The 20229-nt window shown below is 35.7% G+C and overlaps 1 protein-coding gene across 1 annotated transcript; it reads right to left on the reverse strand.

Moving 5' to 3' along the window:
- Window positions 1-5410: 5410 nt before the first annotated feature.
- CENPK (centromere protein K) lies at window positions 5411-19443 on the reverse strand (the record flags this gene model as incomplete). The annotated part of the gene is made up of 7 exons (XM_009580072.1): window positions 5411-5569; window positions 8516-8569; window positions 12919-13060; window positions 13347-13445; window positions 13565-13647; window positions 15048-15094; window positions 19371-19443. Coding segments are annotated over 7 exons (657 nt in total), but the record flags the coding sequence as incomplete, so codon positions are not given.
- Window positions 19444-20229: the final 786 nt, after the last annotated feature.

Here is a 20229-nt window from a genome sequence, read left to right on the forward strand (position 1 = left end):
AGCAGATCGACACTCCCGCCCAACTTGCAATTAAACAACTGTCAGTTAGATATGCGTGGGAAAAAAAAATGGAGAAGTTACCTTACTCTGTCTTTAGATGTACTCCTCAACCTTCCTGATTGTTGATACTACTGATGGAAGATCCTATTCCAGGCTTTTCTCATATGGAAGATCTGTTCTTCATTACTGCCTTGAACTTCTTCCATTTACTTGCCAGGATTTTTCTAGGCGCTACAGCTTCCAGCTAGCTGTTTCAGTCTGAACTAGTTTCCCTTAAAAACTGATAATGCAATTTAGGCCACAAGAGAAAATAGATTACGTTTTTCTACAGCTTTTCTTTTGCTGTAGAAAGTGACTTAATCAAGCCCGAGGAAAAAGCTCTACACTGAAGTTTTGGGTTCTGAGCATGTCCCAAGCCTAAACAGAAAGGCTTTCTGGAATGCAATAAGATACTGCGGAGCTGCAGGAGGGTCTCAAGGAATATCTATGTATATCTTCTCAGGGTCCAACAATTAGCAGGATAGGGATTTCTGAAACAGCTGACTGCCAATTTTCTTTAGTAACCACTCATGAATCTAAATTCTATGAACTTGCATTTTTTGAAAATTTGTACTTAACCTTTACAACACATTTTATGGCAGTGAGTTCCATAATTTGATCTAAAGCTTTATATTAAGTGCTTTCTTTTAAATCTATTCTGATAATTTACTTGGATAAGATTTGATTTTGTGTTGTGAAAAAAAATGAATATTGCATCTTCTCTAGAGCACTTATTTATAGATTATCCTATCTCCTTCTCAGTGTTTTTGTTTTGGGGGGTGTGTGTGGAGGTTTTTTTCTTTTTAAGAGAAGCTACTTAGTGTTTAACATTTTTTCTCCAACTTACCAATGTCACCACAGAAGCAGGCATCCAGGGTCAATGAAGTATTTGAGCTTTATAGTATTACTAATAAGGTGAAAGGATAGCAGAATACAAAGTATTTAAAAACAAATGAAGAAAAAAAAATCTAATGACACAATGCTAGAAAGCAAAGCCAAGAAACTTAGCTATTTGAATAATTAATAAAAAATACTGTAAGGTAAATATGTACAGATTTGTCAGTCATTAGAGCTAGACTTTGAATAATGGAGGGCAGTTGAGCAGGCAGTATCAAACAAAAAATGCCAATGTTCATGCACAACAGCACACACTGGGATCTATACTCATGCTTAATCATCATGTGTGTAAAATGAACAGCATTCACTCAAAACCACACAAGAAGTAATGATTTTTTTGTTTAACATTTAGTAGGGCTAATAAAGGCAGTTATGCTAGAACTTATATTGGATTGGTCCCCTCTTTCTCCCCATGCATCCTTATATCATCTTGTAAAGTTGTCACATGCAATACTCTGTTGAGTCCTGTTCAGGTCTTCCATAGTAATTTTTAGTAGCTGCAAGACCTAACTGCAAAAAATAGCCTGATTTCAGTCATTGCATTTAGTTTCTTTATCTAGGAAGTTGAGGACAACTTCCTAGTACAGGTGATGGAGAGCCTGTCCAAAGGAGAGGCACTGCTGGACCTGTTGCTCACTAATGCGGAAGAACTTATTGGAGAGGTCAAGTCTGGAGGTAGCCTGGGCTGCAGTGATTATGCCCTGGTGGAATTCTCAATCTCGAGGGGTACAGGTTGGGTAAAAAGTAGAGTCAGGACCCTAAACCTCAGAAACGCAAACTTTCAGCTATTCAGGGTTCTAGTGCGTGGGATCCCTTGGGAAACTCTCCTCAGAGGCAAAGAAGCGAACAAAAACTGGAGAGGGAGATGTTTAAAGACATTTTTCTTAGGGCACAAGAGCTCTCAATCCCAACTTGCAAGAAGTTGGGAGGGGAGGCGGGAGGCCAGCTTGGCTAAGTCAAGACCTCTTAGCCAAACTAAACCACAAAACCAAAATGCATAGGCAGTGGAGGCAGGGATATACATCCTGGGGAGATTACAGGGATATGGCCTGGGAATGCAGGGAGGGGATCAGGAAAGCCAAGGCACAGCTGGAGCTGAACTTGGCTAGGGACATGAAAAATAACAAGAAGGGTTTCTTCAGGTACACAGGACAACAAAGGAAGATGAAAGAAACTGTACCCCTCCGGCTGATGAGCAAAAATGGAGACTTGGCTACAACTGACATGGAGAAGGCTGAGGTACTCAACAGCTTTTTGTCTCGGTCTTCACCAGCAAGTGCTCTAGCCATGCCACCCAATTCACAGAATCCAAAGGCAGGGACCAGGAGAATGACGTACTGCCCACTGTAGGAGAAGATCAGGTTTGAGACCATCTAAGGAACCTGAATGTGCGCAAGTCCATGGGACCTGATGAGATGCATCTGAGGGTCCTGAGGGAACTGGCGGATGATGTTGCAAAGCCACTCTCCATCATATTTGAAAAGTCGTTCCCATTTTTAAAAAGGGGAAAAAGGAAGACCGGAGGAACTACAGGCTGATCACTCTCACCTCTGTGCCCAGCAAGATCATAGAGCAGATCCTCCTGGAAACTATGCTAAGGCATATAGAAAACAGGTGATTGGTGACAGCCAACATGGCTTCACTAAGGGCGAATTGTGCCTGACAAATATGGTGGCCTTCTATGATGGGGTTACAGCATTGGTAGATAAGGGAAGAGCAACTGATGTAATCTACCTGGACTTGTGCAAAGCATGTGATACTGTCCCGCACGACATCCTTGTCTCTAAACTGGAGAGACATGGATTTGATGGGTGGACCACTCAGTGGATAAGGAGTTGGCTGGATGGTCGCACTCAATGAGTTGCGGTCAATGGCTTGATGTCCAAGTGGAGCCCAGTGACAAGTGGTGTCCCTCAGGGGTCCGTATTGGGACCAGTATTGTTTAGTATCTTCATCAATGACATAGACAATGGGATCCAGTGGACCCTCAGCAAGTTTGCAGACGACATCAAGCTGAGTGGTACAGTTGGTACTCTAGAGGGAAGGGATGCCATCCAGAGGGACCTGGACAGGCTAGAAAAGTGGGCCCATGCGAACCTCATGAAGTTCAACAAGGCCAAGTGCAAGGTGTTGCACCTGGATTGGAGCAATCCCAAACATGGATACAGGCTGAGGGATGAGTGGATTGAGAGCAGCCCTGCTGAGAAGGACTTGGGGGTACTGGTGGATGAAAAGCTGGACTTGAGCGGGCAGTGTGTGCTCGCAGCCCAGAAGGCCAACCGTATTGTGGGCTGCATCAAAAACAGCGTGGCCAGCAGGTCGAGGGAGGTGATTCTGCCCCTCTACTCTGCTTTGGTGAGACCCCACTTAGAGTACTGTGTCCAGCTCTGGAGCCCTCAGCATAAGAAAGAGGAGGGCCACAAAGATGATCAGGAGGCTGAAGAACCTCCCCTATGAGGACAGGCTGAGGGAGTTGGGATTGTTCAGCCCGGAGAAGAGAAGGCTCCGGGCCTTCCAGTACTTCAATGGGGCCTACAGGAAAGATGGGGAGGGACTCTTTATCAGGGAGTGTAGTGATAGGACGAGCGGTAATATTTTTAAACTGGAAGAGGGTAGATTCAGACTAGATATAAGGAAGAAATTCTTTACTGTGTGGGTGGTGAGTCACTGGAACAGGTTGCCCAGAGAAGTTGTGGATGCCCCCTCCCCGGAAGTGTTCAAAGGCCGGGGGCTTTGAGCAACCTGATCTAGTGGAAGGTGTCCCAGCCCATGGCAGGGGGGTTGGAACTAGATGATCTTTAAGGTCCCTTCCAACCCATTCTATGATTCTATACAATCCTTTATTTTCCTGTGAACTGAAAAATCATTCCTACCTCAATAAACTGAAATCTGGTTAATAAAAGGTGTATTTTATTTCCCAAGGTTATAGTCACTATAGATATGCAAGACTAGGACTTCCAGCTTCAATTCTGGGTTTAATTTCAGACTATTTGTGTAAAACTGGGCAAGTTATCATTTGTGTACCCATGGCCTAAAATAACAAGGGCTACAGAAAAGCAGATTAGGATGACACAACACCAGCATTTGTTCAGAAGGTAACTGTCAATTGATATAACCTAGAAACTGTAGAAATCAACAGAACAGAGATCTGTTATAAGCCTTGATAAACTAGATCTGAAAAAGCAAAGACAGATACTGTTAGGCAATATAGCATAACACAATATGAGCTGTTTAGAAAGTATGCAGTTGTAGAGTTGCACACTTAATATCTGCAGCCCGTTGCATAGAAAGATGTGTCAGCTTTCCTAAGTGTTTATCTTAAAGCCAATAAATTTGTTTGCAAAGGCTCTGGAAAAAAACCCAAACACATTCTTGAGATGATACTTCACTGTTAGTTCCTGTCATGGTTTAACCCAACCGGCAACTAAGCCCCACACAGCTGCTCACTCACTCCCCGCCCCGGGTGGGATGGGGGAGAGAATCAGAAGGGTAAAAGTGAGAAAACTCGTGGGCTGAGATAAAGACAGTTTAATAGGGAAAGCAAAAGCTGCGCACGCAAGCAAAGCAAAACAAGGAATTCATTCACTGCCTCCCACCGGCAGGCAGGTATTCAGCTATCTCCAGGAAAGCAGGGCTCCATCATGCGTAACGGTTACTTGGGAAGACAAACGCCATCACTCCGAACATTCCCCCCCGGCTTCTTCCCCCAGCTTTATATACTGAGCATGACATCATTCGGTATGGAATACCCTGTTGGTCAGATGGGTTACTGTCCTGGCTATGCTCCCTCCGAGCTTCTTGCTTACCTGGCAGAGCGTAGGAAGCTGAAAAGTCCTTCAGTAGTGTAAGCACTGCTCAGCAACAACTAAAACATCAGTGTGTTTTCAACATTCTTCTCATACTAAATCCAAAACACAGCACTACACCAGCTACTAGGAAGAAAATTAACTCTAACGCAGCTGAAACCAGGACAGTTCTAAATGTCTGCAAGGCCATGTACAAGACTAGCTGAGTTATTTCAAATTTTGCTTATACAGAGTGCAACAAAATACTAAAGGCAATTGAGAAGAGTTAAAGCAATCTAAGAAATGAACATAAAAGAGAAAATTAATGTATAAAGTATGATTTTTGAAGTAAAAAGGACTCTTAAACATCTTTATTTTGTCTATGACCTGAATTTGCATCTTACTAAAGCGGCTGAAAAAACCCTCCACAACACAAATCTTGGTATCACTTGCCATAAAACTGAAAGCCAACTGTAACTGTGAGCAGTTACAGTAGAAATTTTTGTCTGTTTTTGTGTGACAACACTCTGACTGAATACACACTTTATTAAACACGAAAAAGAATAATCGAATCATCCAACAAGAAGAGGTTGCTGACATGAAAAAAGCTCATCATAAAACATAAGTATATCTTAGCCCGCAAGAAAGAGTAGTGGTGCTTTTGTTTTAAAGTAAACATGTAGGTCACACTACATGTGAAAAGCTTCTAGGCGTATTCTGTTTGGATCTTCTGGATGTCTCAGGGCAATTCCATATCGCAGCAGCAGCTCAATATAAGGTGGCCAAAATGAGTCAGTGATTGTTACATAGGGTTCATGTGGTGTGCTCATTAATTTGTTTATAAGAATCTGGAAGACCAAGAGGATAAGATTTAGAACATGTACAAAACAGCTAGATTTTATCTCCTTTAACCAAATTTATATAAATGATTGTAATGAGACACTTATGTAGGCAGTGTAAGAAATACAAGACTACAGGAGAAATACAAGACCTGTTCAAGGTAGAAGTAAAATGAAGAACTTCCAGTTTACTTCATTACATATTTTTTGATGTAAAAATTAGAACCAGAATTCTCCTTTTATCCAGATTAAGTTTTTCACCATCTGTCAAAAATTCTTAGTGGATTTTAGATAGTGTAATTGTAAATGCCTAACAAATCTGCACATGAAGTTGGTAAATCCTTATATAATTAATCTTTAAATCAGTATCTGTTAATTTAAGATTAAAAGTATTAAAGAAGAGGGAAAGCTAGATTTTTGAGAATCACTTGCCTCAAAATCATAATGACTTACTGTCAACAAATCACTGTCCCTCACTCTTTCAGTTTTTAGCAAAGAAGAATATCCGTCTTACAATTTTTCTAAATTTCATCTCACTAACATGCTACAAAAAAAATCTGTCTTCTTAGATTGGGAAGAATTCTTTTTCCTCTATTTTGTGTCATTTTAGGTAGTGTTAGAAATAAATAAGTTTTTACCTGTGAAAAGTTAACCATCATAGTCCTAGTTTAACTTCACTACGCTTACACATCAAACCTTTTTGCTCATCTCATAAATAGATTATCCAAATTCTTAATATCACTTCTTGGTTGGGCATGACAAGCACCTTACAACAATTCATCTCCTCTTGATACTTCCTTACTTCTCCTTTATTCCTTATCTAAATATAGAATTAGTTAATGGATTTAAAAACAAAGAACAGTTTTGACATTTTTTTTCTGTTCTTGGAGACCATGTTTATGCCCTCATAATATTGCTCATGGGGAATATTGCAGATATTACGATTAAATAATCTTACCCAACCCATGGTGCTTTCTCTATTCATCCCAGATATTTCATCTTTCTACCCAGAGCTTCTAAATGTTATAGCTTTCCTAACTTCAGTAGGTACAAAATATTCTGTCTGCATCTTTACTGCTAAAGAAAAACTCAAAATGCTCACTACCAGACTTTACTCTTTTTTCACCCATTGCTATTTAAAAAAAAAAATACTGCTCTTCTTCTTCAGAACATTCTGAAGAATTATTCCAGTTTATGTCTTTCATACTTATCTGCCCCAATTCTCAGTATTTACTCCAAATGCATTATTTCAGATGATTGTTACTTAGTCTTTTTTGACATCTGATATTCCAAAATAGCCTTTATGGCTGTAACTTCACATACATTTGTATTGTAAACAGCCTTTCAAATCTTAAACTAGTTCACTAAATTCTCCATCAGAAAGGAATAAAAAGTAGTACAATAAAAATTCTGAGGTTTGCATGAGAAAAGAGTTTACTGCTTGCTTACCACTTACACTAATTTAATGAAGTAGGTACTGATATACCTAAATAATATAAATCTATACACTTAGCTTGTCAAAGTGAATTTATTAAAAATGTACACTTTCATTATTTAACAAAACACACAGAGATTGAGGAGAAATGGTTAGGAACACATGCACTGATTGTAGTTCTGTGAATGAATTACATTTTTACAACAGCAAATCCTGAATCTGTAATTATAATACAAAGATGACTTTGCATTTGTCTCTTTAAGAAACTATTATCTGTATCTAAGAAAACACTTTTGAAATTTAACAGGCACTTGAAGCTAGAACCAAGTTGCTCAACAAAAAAAAAAAAACCCATAAAACAAAGCTAAGGGACGTTGACAGTTTATGCCAAGATAGTTAAAATTAAAAATAAGTCTGAATTTTTGGAAGTAGTATGTTCTTCCAAATGGAAATCAGACATTACTTGGATGTGTTCACATTTTGAGGAGATTAACAATGTCAGAAAAATATGAAGGGCAATTTTAAAGCATTAAAAGAACTTTAAAATTTTAATTCCATAGGGAATGTGGCTATTTTAAATTCTGATCTGTTTTCAAGCTCTACCTAATTTGGCATTAATAGGCATGCTGAGATACTTGAAGCATGTAAAATGATTTTGATGATGTAAGCCCAAACTCTGGGCTTTAAACTTAAGTACAACAATGTCATAGTGACCAGATCATAGCATCTTAATACCAGAAAGTTGTTATTCATCAAGTTTTCCCCCAGGAAAAAACTCTCCCCCCACCCCCAGGGAGGTCTTACACATAGATGCTTACAACTGCCTGAACAGTGAGGATGGAGGAGGAATAGGAAATTTCGCTTCAAATGCTACATTTAAGACAAGAAGGAACAATGCTAGTAAAAAGATTTTTAATGCTTCTTCAAAATTATGCTCAGCAATTCAAATTCATAAATTGCATTGTGATTTAAAATACACACTAAGCAATGCTGGCATACTTATAAAATCTATTAGAAATGCATGAATCAGATTCATTGATTTCTTCATGAGAAGATAATCCAGTTAATACACGAGATTATACATTAATTGGTCCTTCTATAACTGTTATTCTATTATATTGCAGAAATACTTTCATTGAAACAGTACAAAATATAGCATGAAATGGAACAACTGATATTTTTGTTGAGCATAGCATTTGTCTCCCCTAATATGAGCCACTAAGGCTCATAAAACTTCTTTAAAATAATCATTATAAAGTTAAGAAATAAGGGATAATCATTCTCCAGCTCAAACTGAAGATTTAGTTATCTAAATTATTGCCACATCTCTTGTAAAAAATTGGGGTTTTAATTTGATAGGAATTAAAATAGAAATCTGACATAACATTCTTAAACATTCTACTTTTCAATTAACGATCCTAACCGTATGTCATATATTGTTATTTATCTTAGTAATATATTATGATCAGACCTGAGTATTGGAAAATCCCCCAAATCTCTACATAACAAAACCATCTTACCTCTAAAATTTCATGCAGTGTTATCAGTTCTACAGCTGGCTCTTCAGAAGAATTCTGCAAAGGTAACCACCCCCCCAGCCAAATTAACAGAAACCAAAACTAAATAGTCAGGAAAAAATGTTAATTGACAAAGGAAAATAATCACACAGTTATTTGATTGCATAGTACACAACAGATGAAGACTTTGCCTTAGATTTAGTCATGACAAAAATACAAGGTAGTATTTAAATAATTCATCTACCAGTTCAATATTATACACTTTAAATGTACTATTTTTAGAATTAAATATTAAAAAAGATTAATCTTAAGTGATCATAGTATACCTACCTGGGTTTACATTTAAATAAAACAAAGTACATCATATTTATAAATGTAGTACAGTGCAAAACATTCTATGAATATTATCTGTTAGGAAAAAATAATGTTTTTCTTGAACTTTAGAAAAATGTTTACAATGCAAATTTGACAGAGCTCAAGACTTGAGTTCATAGTGCCTTAATATTTTTTCATTATTTGCCGATAAGTATTTGTTTACTTTTACTCTGAATTCAATTTAAAAAATTGGCCAAGCTTAAGAAATAAATCATTACAAATATGAAGGAAAAAAAAAAAGTCCTTGATAAAATATCATTTGTACAGCAATCCATTAGAAAATCACTTGTTTTCATTTGTAGCAAGCAAATGAAGCCCATTTGCCTATAAATTGATATGGATTCCCTAGGCAGCAATGCCAACAAAACTGCTTGTCGTGTTGCACAGTGAACCTGATTCTTTTATTTTTCAATTTTATCATTTTTCCCCTTCCATTCAACAAAATAAAGGAGATAATGCAGCACTGGTGGCTGCTAACTCAGCACTGCTGAGTCAACTTAAGTCCTAAGACATTAATGGACGTGCAGCATCTTATACAAACTCCACTTCTGGAACAGAAGAGCACTACAAGCAATAAGGAAGAATTTGTGAAAGGCAAGTTCTGGCTCCTTTTTTCCAGTCACAGTTTTTAATATTCTCACCTTCAGAAAGCCACAAGGGGCACATTCTGCCTGCTCCATGGAAATCTTGCAAACCATGGAACTAGGGCTCAGTAATGCCTATCTTTGTGCCTTTATCTTGATACTAGGCTGAGGAAATAGAATCTACATAAGAAGCTGCAAAAGCTTCCTTGGAGCAATCATGAAGATACTTCGTAGCCTCGGCTGTTGTACTTCCCTGGCCAAAAATAATTACTTCGTAACTTAGGTAGTGGGTTCAATATTCATGTTTCAAAGTTGAAATTAGGTTATGACTTCAGTAATTACTAAAACTGATATACAAAGAATAAAATCCTAAGAATATTAGTGTAAAGAGGTTTGCACTCTCACAGAACTAGCAAACTTATTTTATTAGGTTTATAATATACATTGCATATATTGTTTTGTAAAATTACATTACTTACATATTTTAAGTGTCACCAATATAATAAGTACCTCTAATTAATGCTTATAAAGCCATTTTTAAGCAGGATGGTCAGCATTTGTTTATTTAACCTGAAAGCACACCTTCTTCTCCCTTCCATGAAATAGATTGGCATAAAGAATATTCCTCAACATATGGCTTTTCGTATCTCTTATCTTGGAAAAAAATATGGTTTTTTTTCCGAGATTTAAAATGCAAGATAATTCTTACTTCAGTCACTACCTATACTAAAGGTATTGGGCCATGGCAACAGAAGCTAACCTGGGCTGCTGTGATTCAGTCTTCCCTCCCACTCCCAATCCCAGAGGCAGGTGCCTGATGAAAGGAGGGCGGAACCAGAACAGCGAGGCTTGGAGGAGTTCACACTACTCTGGAGCTGTACCCTACAGGCGTCAGCCCCGCACATTTGCCGTCAAGCAGAACTAGTGAGAACACAAGAAGCTTCCATGACATGAAGCAAAATTACTGATGTACAGAGTTAAGAATTCAGTGCTTCCAGAGTGTTGAACCAAGCTGATAATAGACGTTAATAATGCGTGCCCTTGAATCAGTGTAGCAGCAAATTTCATTGCTAATGCCGCCAATATGTATTTCTGACACAATAAAGAAAACAAAATAGGTGAAAACCGCTGTCTCTCCTGCCTTCACAGTTAATCACTTAGATGCAGATTACAGGGAACCTGCAGTTGAGCCATTGAGATCCAAATGAGTAAAAAGGTATAGAAGAAGCTATGAATTCACAAGGAGTAAAAAGAAAGGAAAAGACTTGTCAGAAAACAAACTGTGTTTAAGAGTTCTGAAAATGCATGAATAAAATTAAAACTAAGACAAGACAAGACCTTGCTTGGAAATTTATCAAAATAAATTTTATGTTTAAGTAAAATTTAAAAAAAAGGTAGAAGGTGACTTCTGTGAGCAGGGGGAGGGTTGACTAATCCCAAACACCTTAGATGATTGTTTTTTTCTTTAGATTTTAATAAGGAAAATTGCATGGAAGAAAGATGAAGGCAGAGTAGTTAACAAGAATTTCTGACAGTCAGTATTACAGAGGCTGAGAAACTTCAAGCAGTTGATTTTGCTCTGGGGCGGGAGATTTCATATAAAAACTTCCTCATAATTCTGAAACACACATGTGAATTCACTGTTCTTTATATTTAAAATACAGCTGGACAGGACCCTGAGCAACTTGAACCAACTTTCACATTGACACTGCCTTGATGATGGTGTTGGAATGGAAGATCTCCAGAGATCACTTCCAGCCTATATTTTTCTATGACAACACATAAATGGGAGCAAATAAATTGGTGTCTCTCATTATAGGAAATATATTTTTAAGGAAATAATGATATAGATGGGAAAAATGGACAATCACTTAAAATGCATCTGGGAAAGTCATTATTGTTTGAAGAGGCATGTCCTAGAACAATTGTAAGATCAGTAAGACCCAGCAAATAGGGAGATGACATATCAGGTTGAAATCAGGAAATACATGATTGAAAGATGACTGTTAATTAAATCCCTGAAGCTTTAATTTCTTAATGTTGGAACAAAATGTATTGTATTTAGTAATAGCAGGAAACTGGAAGGCATTGATATGTGAAAGCACTAAGATATGATAGAATAAGATGTTTCAAGATGGTTGAATAAGACTTTGAAAATGGACACCAGTGCCTTGAAGGCTCCATTTGGTATTTTTATGTGCAAAATATGTACTTCTGTGCAAAAACAAGATATTTTTTCAGGGTTCATCAGTTAGAAATAACAGGAAGAAAAAGACAAGGGTGTAATCAGTTGCTTTTGTGGTGACTGTGAGCTAGTAGGTTTGTTTATAATATTGGTTTTTATCAGGTTCCAAAAAAGATTAATCCAAGTGGAAGCAAATATAGAAAATGGGTATTATTAGGATAAGCCAGGGAATTGAAAAAAATTTTCTTACAGGAGAAGAGCAAGAAAGCTTTGCTAGTTCAATTAGCAAAACAAAGAAAGAGAGGGTATAACATTGCTGTCTATAAATGTATCAGAAGGAACACACACAAGAAAGAAAAAAAGCTATTCTAAGGACAATACTGGCGTAAGAATACATGGATCTGTGTTAGACATGAATAAATTTAGACTGGAAGTTAGGAGACAGTTTCTAACCAGAGTACTGAGGTACTAGAACAAACCCCAATAGAAACAGTAGTAACAAAAATAATTAGTTTTAAAATGGAGCTCAATGATAATATTAAAGAAATTATATTATGTGGTTGTCTGAAATAACAGGGAACTGGATTAAAGAAATCCTTTCCATTTCTGTATTCTTAAATGTGTTTGAAATCAAAATCAACCCCCGCTTTTTTTGTAGGTTTTTTGTAACTATTCTTTCAAATAGTAATGGTAAAAGGTTTATTTTTACTGCAGACTTTGAATTTATTATGCAAAATACTCCCTGACTGCCTATTTTCCCTAAAGTTTTAAGATAATTTTTGGTCCAGCTTGCCTGAACAGAAACTGATGGTTAACATTCCAAACTACATTGTAATTATAAACACTTGTCCTTATTACTGTTCCAAAAACATTATTAGACAATTAAAATTTGCTTTGCCAAGGAAAATATGAATCCACTTGCCTAGTCCAGTAAAAAAGAAAATGGAACAATTTGGAATGAACCCCTCACCATTCCCAAATTTGGCACAGCTTGCAGTTCAGTAAGAAATACAATCCATTGCTATGCATCTCATTGGGTGAAGGATATATGCATTAAAAAAGACAATATCCAGCCGGGAACAGCCTTAAATATTATAAACCAACTTGAAAAATATCAATTAAACCTAAAGGATCCGCTGTAAGAACTATACTGATTGCAAAATATAATTGCAGATTCTATGCTAGTGACTTTAAAAAGATATTGCATTTAATTAAATAGAAATTGAACATTCTAAATTTAATAGTTATTAAGAAAATCTTACCTTCTTTTTAGCACTTCCACCTTTCTCTGGAAGGGGAAAATGTTCTTCTAGGAATTCACCCAGAGCATTCAAGATTTCTTCCTTATATATCTTTAGTTTCAACATTTTATTTTGCAGTTCATAAAATGCTCTAGCATTCGGACTAATAGTAAAAACATAGCAATAGAATATGAAATTCAATAAAATAAATTAAAAAGTTCTTCTTAAGTAAAAAAAATCCCTTAATTTCTATTGTTATAAGTTCAACATCTTGAATCCCAGGATATAAGCAGATAGTAGCAATATTTTCCATGTTTCAAGTAGGGATTACTAAGTTATTATTCGATCTATTTAACAAAACAAGGAGTATGTTTTAAGAGTTTGTTTGCTCATTTGCTCTTGTTGATATTTAAATTCTTCAAAATAAAAACTCAACACTGTAGAAATACCTTTGTTTGGAAAGTTGTTCAACTTGGATTTTTGTCTCTTCTTCAATTCCATTAAGAGCATCTAGTATCTGCTCCTGTTCCTCAAGCCACTGCTGTTCTCTTTGAAACATGGAAAGTAGGAAATGGCACAACAGATAAATAGTTTTCCTGGACAGTCAAAAAAAAAAAAGTATGGTAAAAAAGCTTACAGCATTCATAAGTCCAAATTATTTTATTACCTTTTCAGATCTTCTTCCAGTTGTTTATTCTTTGACTGAACCATTGACAGCATGACTTCAAGATCATTCTTTACTTTCTGCAACTACAAAAAAGTAAAAATAAACCTAAAATTTGCAGATAGCCCAGTCTGTAGTATTTGTTCTATGTAAGGTTACATCTGTAAATCTGATAAAGAGGGCCAAAATTATCTGTAATTTCTTAAGAAAAGTAGTGACGCCCTACTTTTAAATCCAGTTGGAGCTATTTAAAACATTACTGTCACCAGTTGCTCAGTGTCTTATTGAAGCTCTGTAAAACAACACAATCGATTTTACCTGAAGCAGATTATGGAGCACACACATGAACTGCTCATCTGATGAAAGACTGAGGAGAAAACATCTACAGCACCAGGGCTGCATTGTCTAAATCATCGCAGCTGTTTGCAAGAATGAATCCTTGCTTATTGCACCAACATAAAATGTATAGCACTCAGAAAACAAAGATGCTGCAAAGAAAGACTAATTGCATCCATGAGTTAAATGGTCCTCATATGGACATATTTGGAAGAGGAAAGAGGGAGAAATAAAACTACTGCAGCCAGAGGTTATATGTGCTCCTGAAGATAGGGAACATTGGACTCTTAGTGGATTGGGTCTTTCATTAGTGCATTATGTTCTAGAAAGTAGTATTTCTAATAGTTTATGTTTTTTTAATATAAACCTATGATTTGGATGTATTTTGTCTCCTTCCATACAAACTATGAGAACTTTTGTATTTAGCTCAAAGAAATAAAAATTGTGAAAATATTCTACAAAAGCAAATACGCTCTATATATGCAACATCTGAAAAAAAAAATTGGAATCCTCAACAAAATAGGCCACAAAATGGGGTATCAGCTCAAACATGGCATAGCAATACAGTCAAATGAAAGTGCGTAACCAAACAACTTGTTAACAGTGATTCTTAACAGCAGTTGGGTTCCCTGTTGTGAGTGATACTAGAGGGAAGAAAACTGCTAGGAAGAAGAAATTTTTTTTTTTCTTTTTCAAAGCCATAGCCACAGGAATATTCTCAGGTCATGTTGCATACCAATGTTCAATCAATATAGTGTAATGCTACCCCTAAGACATTCTTGATTTGCTCTTTCTTCCAAGGCTGGAAGAAGTAAAAATATTTGTAAATTATTGCCACAGAACTCTAGATCTGTGAATATTGACTCTTTTGTGTAACACATAAAGTTACATTATTTTATATCAATTATGAAATGCAATATATAAAAACTTTTTGTTTAAAAGATCATTCATTACAACTAGGAAATTTTAGTAGTTATAACACAGAGGAAGAAACGACATTAGAACAGCAGCGATGTCTGAAGAAACATACACAGTATCTTACCAGTAGTCCACCACAGGAATAGTCATAGGAAAATGCAGCAATTGTATATACTTTTTTTCATTTTTTTCAATGAAATTTTATTATCTCTTAGCAAACAAAAAGACTTACCTCTTCTTTTCCTAATGCTAACAGTACCTCTGGATTGGTAGAAATTACTGAAAGATAAAATGAATTGGGTTTTTTGCATTGGGTGATACAGACTTTTTAATACCGAAAAGCAGCCTGGCTAGAAAGAAACTTGTGTAGCCTCTAAAAAACTAGCTTGGCTGTCAGCAGCAGTTTAACCAGATTTTGGGGTGTCCTCTGGGCTAACCTACTGTCACTTTTCAGCAAGTTAAATTAGACTGAAAAAACTGTGGTGGTAATGCTTCTGTGTTATTTTTTATACCTGAACTAGCTCAGGTACCTAATATTGAAATATGAAGTACAGTCATACTTCAAGATAAGCAAACCTGATTTTTTAAGTGGAAGGGATTCCATCAACAATGTGGGCAATCAAATTCTTCCAGTCTTCCAATTCCTTGTTAAACAGCCTCCCAAATGCTTGATCAGGATTTTAAAACCTACCAGATTTAAAGAAACTTAAAAAGCATGTCACCATCCTTACTGTTCACAAGAACAGCTACATGGAGAGACATGAAAGGCCCAGCAAGGCCAATATCCTAACTCCAACCCTGAGCAACAGCAGTCAGTACTGAACGGAAAGTATGGTATTATTCAAGGATGTGGTAACGTTTCCCCAGAATGCCTCTGCAAAACACAGTGATTTATGGCTCATGGATTTTCTGAATAAAAAGTGAATTGTTGTACTTGATAGCCTTCAGTGGACTCCAATCAATTCTCAGTTCCATGTCAACTTGCAGCCTGTGCATAAATATATGACTTTTGAAAAAGTGAAGCATTTAAATCTATTAACAGGAGAAATGAAAGCTACTCTAACAGATTTAAATTTAATATGACGGGGATATTTTTTGTCCAAGCTTGGGCTCCATATCTCTAATCTTAAAAATAGTTACTTCAATAAAAGCTTTTCGTTTTAAAAAAAGGAAAACCCTTAACCCTCTCATAAAAACATTAAATATCTCCTAAATACAATACAGTTGATTTCACAAATTTATAAAAGTACTTTTTTTGGTAAAGTAATTTTATAGTTTTTATCTCCACAAGTTTTGGGAAGCCTTAGATTAGTAGTCTTAAAAGCAATGTTTGTTCTGGGATGAAAATCAGCAAAACTACTGAGTTCAAAATGCATTAAATTACATGTCACAATAAAATCCCTTTTACTTAGACAATTACCGTCTCTAAATTTTGACACAAAATTTGAGTAGAGTGCTCCCAAATTAAGCTTATGTTTAAGAGCTATGGGAGGTAGTGGTTTGTGCTATTATTAGAGCAAGATTTCTTTAATGACATGAATATCCTACATATACATGATGAAATTCATTGATGTGCTTTTATTCACATTCACTGGCATATCTGAAGAAACCCATAAAAGTCTTCCCCCCGCCACCCTCCCACCATGATTATATGAGCTCTCACTACCAGGAATTATCAATTTCTAGTATTGGTTTCTAACACTTCTTCATTTTTAGATACCTAATCCTGAGCATGTGCTTCCCATTCAATATTCATATTGTGTGAGTATCAGAATAGAAGGCCACACCTTCCTAGGAAAGAAATCACTAACCCTAATTTAGTGAAGGAACAGTGCAGATCTAAGACACTGGGACAACAAATTTATGGCAGCTGCTACTGTAAAGAACACAGGTTGCTCCATCAGTTAAAGCTTTTTCAGTTATGAATCACTACACTTGGAAAAATCAAATGTCAGACAGAATTGCCTAGTGATACATAACACAATTACTAAGGAAAATACTACCAGATGCTAAGAATGTAAAAGCAACTACTATGCACATGTTTATACAGAAACTCCTATTAAAATAAGAGGAATTTGGCAGAATACTGATATTTTGCAAAGAAAAATAGAAATTATGCAGAGACCACAACTGTTTTATATGGTTTAAAATATGTTTTCTTCCACTTCCTTATTTTGAAAAGGTAGAAGTTAAATTCTATTTTTATGAGCCAAACGCTTGTTAAAAAGTTTTAATTCAGCTGATTTAGTAGCTCTAGAGCTACATAAATAGTACCAGAAATTGAGAAAGAACAAGAGACTAAAGTAAAAGCTTTGCAAAAATAGAATTTGCATTGTGGATTCAAGTCTGTTTGCCAATATTGTGCCCAAAGAAATGTAGAACTGCCAAGTTATAACCTCTGAAAATAAGGTTGAAAATTGAAATGCTGACAGGCCCTCATTTACAAGAAATGAACTGCCATTACTAAAAGCAGAAACCAAAGTAACAAGACAGCCTCACATTCATACTCTATTACTAAATTGTATGAAATTAGTATTTCTACTATTCCTATTTAGATAAATCCAGAGAATGTTTTCAATTAAGTAATTCCTCCTTCAAAACAAACAGTAGGTAGAAAGGAGCCAAGATGGACAGAGAAGATGTAAGCACAGCAGACTCTTCATTTTCATACAAGCACTATAACTCTATGCAAATTCTTAGCGGCAACTTCTTTTTTCTTCCCTCAGAAAAGTAGCCAAAAAGGCAAAGCTTTGGCTGCAAAATATTAATTGCATTATAACATGCATAAATCATTTCTCTAGTACAAAATTAAGATTTCTAATAATAAATCTTATCACCTGGGAACAAGTAAGAATGGTTGAGCAAAGCAAGTCAGCAAGCCAATAAAAATAGGTCAAGTCCCAAAAATATTTTTAAGCAAATAGCTTAAAGTTTAAAATAATTACATATTTTAGTAAGGAGACCTAACATCTCCAGGTTTTTTACCCAGATAAAAATGGTAAGTGCTTTCAATTCATTTTCTTTAAGCCAGCAGCTTATTCATGAGCAGCAGCCAAAAACCATTATTTCCCAAATTCATTCAATATCATACTTTTGGTCTACATACCTCTAAGAAGCATTTGAGGCTGACCATTATTAGAGACAGGCTTACAAAGCACATGAACTGAATTTATATGAATTTATATGAATTTATTCTAATAGAGCAACAATATCTATTTATAAGAAAGAAGAAATACTTTTTTTTCCCAGTTCCTATTATTTGATCATAATATGCAGCAAGTACATGAACTATGAAAGCAGCTGGAGAAGTGACTTTAATGTTCATCTGAAAATGCATTCCAATTTGGCCAAATGACAAAATACACATTCCTATCATTTTGTAAACACTAAAAAAGCCAAACCTCTTCTGGCATAAAAATATTCAAATGAGTCAATGTATCCATTTAAAGATTAACTAGTAAGTTTTACTGGGTTGAAAGGTGCTAACAGTTCCTTGACAGGACACATAACAGTGAGTGCTACCAGAATACTAATGATAGCGCAGTGTGAACTGTTTTAGGAGTCTCCAGATGGGACATCTGAAAAACCAGATTACTTTACTCACACTTAGATTCTGAGCAGCTTTATTTTCAGTGTCTGGCCACATCAGCCTTGCAACAGAATGAAAGCAGTCAGCACTGATGCTTATGTACAGAAAGAATTCTGAAGAACTGAGGAATTGATACCTTTTGACTAATAATGCCTAACAAATATAAGGGCCACCACTTGCCTCAGTGGTTTGTGCTTCTCAAGATCAGTAAGTGATCTGGATTCCTGTGTTGTTAAAATAAACTGAAGTGTCTTTTACCACCTTTTCTTGACCTGAAATCTCTGACCCCTGTTAAATCCAAGGATTTATTATGGTGTAATGGACTTACTGCTAAAGGCTTACTTCAAAGTTTCAGCTAGTACATCATCATACAACACACTTTTGTGAAGTAGTAATAATAAAAAAAAAATCAAAGGAGGTATGGTTAAAAATATGTCTGGGTAAATTATTGTTAGTTTATTAGCAATACTTGCAAAGATAAAAAATATATCAGCGTCTTAAAAGACAAAATGAAGACACAATTCTTTGCCAAAGTAGTTCTGTCCTAAAAAGGAAATACAAGTGAAAGATGCAGAAGAAACAATCACGGAAAGGAGAAACCTGAAGGCAAGTAACAGCATAATGAACTTTTGTTATTTTGTTAGGAGACCTGCTAAAACTTATTTTTCCATTTAACTGACTGATGAATGGTGATATGCATCATGCATTTATTTGTCCAGAATCATACGATTACGTTATAGTAGAATTCACTTTGAATTCTAAGTTCACTTAGAACTAAAGTGCAAAAAGAATATAGAAATGAAACATACATGCTATTGTGGGAAGTATTTAATTTAATTTTTAAGTAGTTATAGTATGAAAATACAATCAACAGACATTTGATATATACACAGTTTAAGATGCCTACATGAAAGAGGCTTTGCAGAATTTTATATAAGTATACCTTACATGGAAGCAGTTACTTACTTTCAGGACTTCTTTTTTGCCATTGATTATATTCTGCTGTTAAAGCTTTTACTCGCATCATTAACAAGGAAATCTGTAAAACAAGAAAAGAAACATCTCTTGAAGTGTGTTGAGTTGCACTGGAGTAAAATGAGACAGGACGGGATAGAAATTCAAACATTAAGTTTATACAGCAGAAAACAAAAGAGCATCTATGACAACAGACCACTTATTCCTTCAAAAGATTTAAAAAGCCACTTGCAGGGATCAAGAAATATTTTTATTCTGCTTTCAAAAGGGGGAAATTGGAAGTAGTCAGAGTTGGAATTTTTTCCCTAATTTCCCCTGTAATATCAGACAATGACCACAACTGAAGATGAGCCACTAGAAGTAATGACAATACTTCACATCCCCACTCCTCCTTAGATGCATGGTTGATACACATTTAAGGTTAAATGGACTGTGCTTAATATGTGTGATGACTAAACAAAAGATTGGCTTCTTAAAAAAACAGTAGTCAAAGGAATCTTCTACCAAAACCACATCTGTGGACTCAACAAAAAATGCTTTAGAACCAGTGCTCTAGCTCACTGTAATCACTGCAAATACAGAAGCAATAAGAAAAAACACCAGTTCAGAAAAGTTTATTAAAAACCCCAAACTAAAAAACCGTAGATTTTTAAAAATGTACTTACTTTAATATCTTACTATGTTCTGGAGAAAGAATATATTCATTATTACTATTCCACTTCCTGAAACTGAGAACTACACCTATAATTTTTCTACAAATACATTGTAAATTACATATAGATATCATATTACAAGTAATCTGATAAATTAAGCATACATTTATAGAATCATAGACTCATTAAGGTTGGAA

Source organism: Fulmarus glacialis, unplaced genomic scaffold (genome assembly GCF_000690835.1).
Source record: "Fulmarus glacialis isolate BGI_N327 unplaced genomic scaffold, ASM69083v1 scaffold2876, whole genome shotgun sequence".
NCBI lineage: Eukaryota > Metazoa > Chordata > Aves > Procellariiformes > Procellariidae > Fulmarus > Fulmarus glacialis.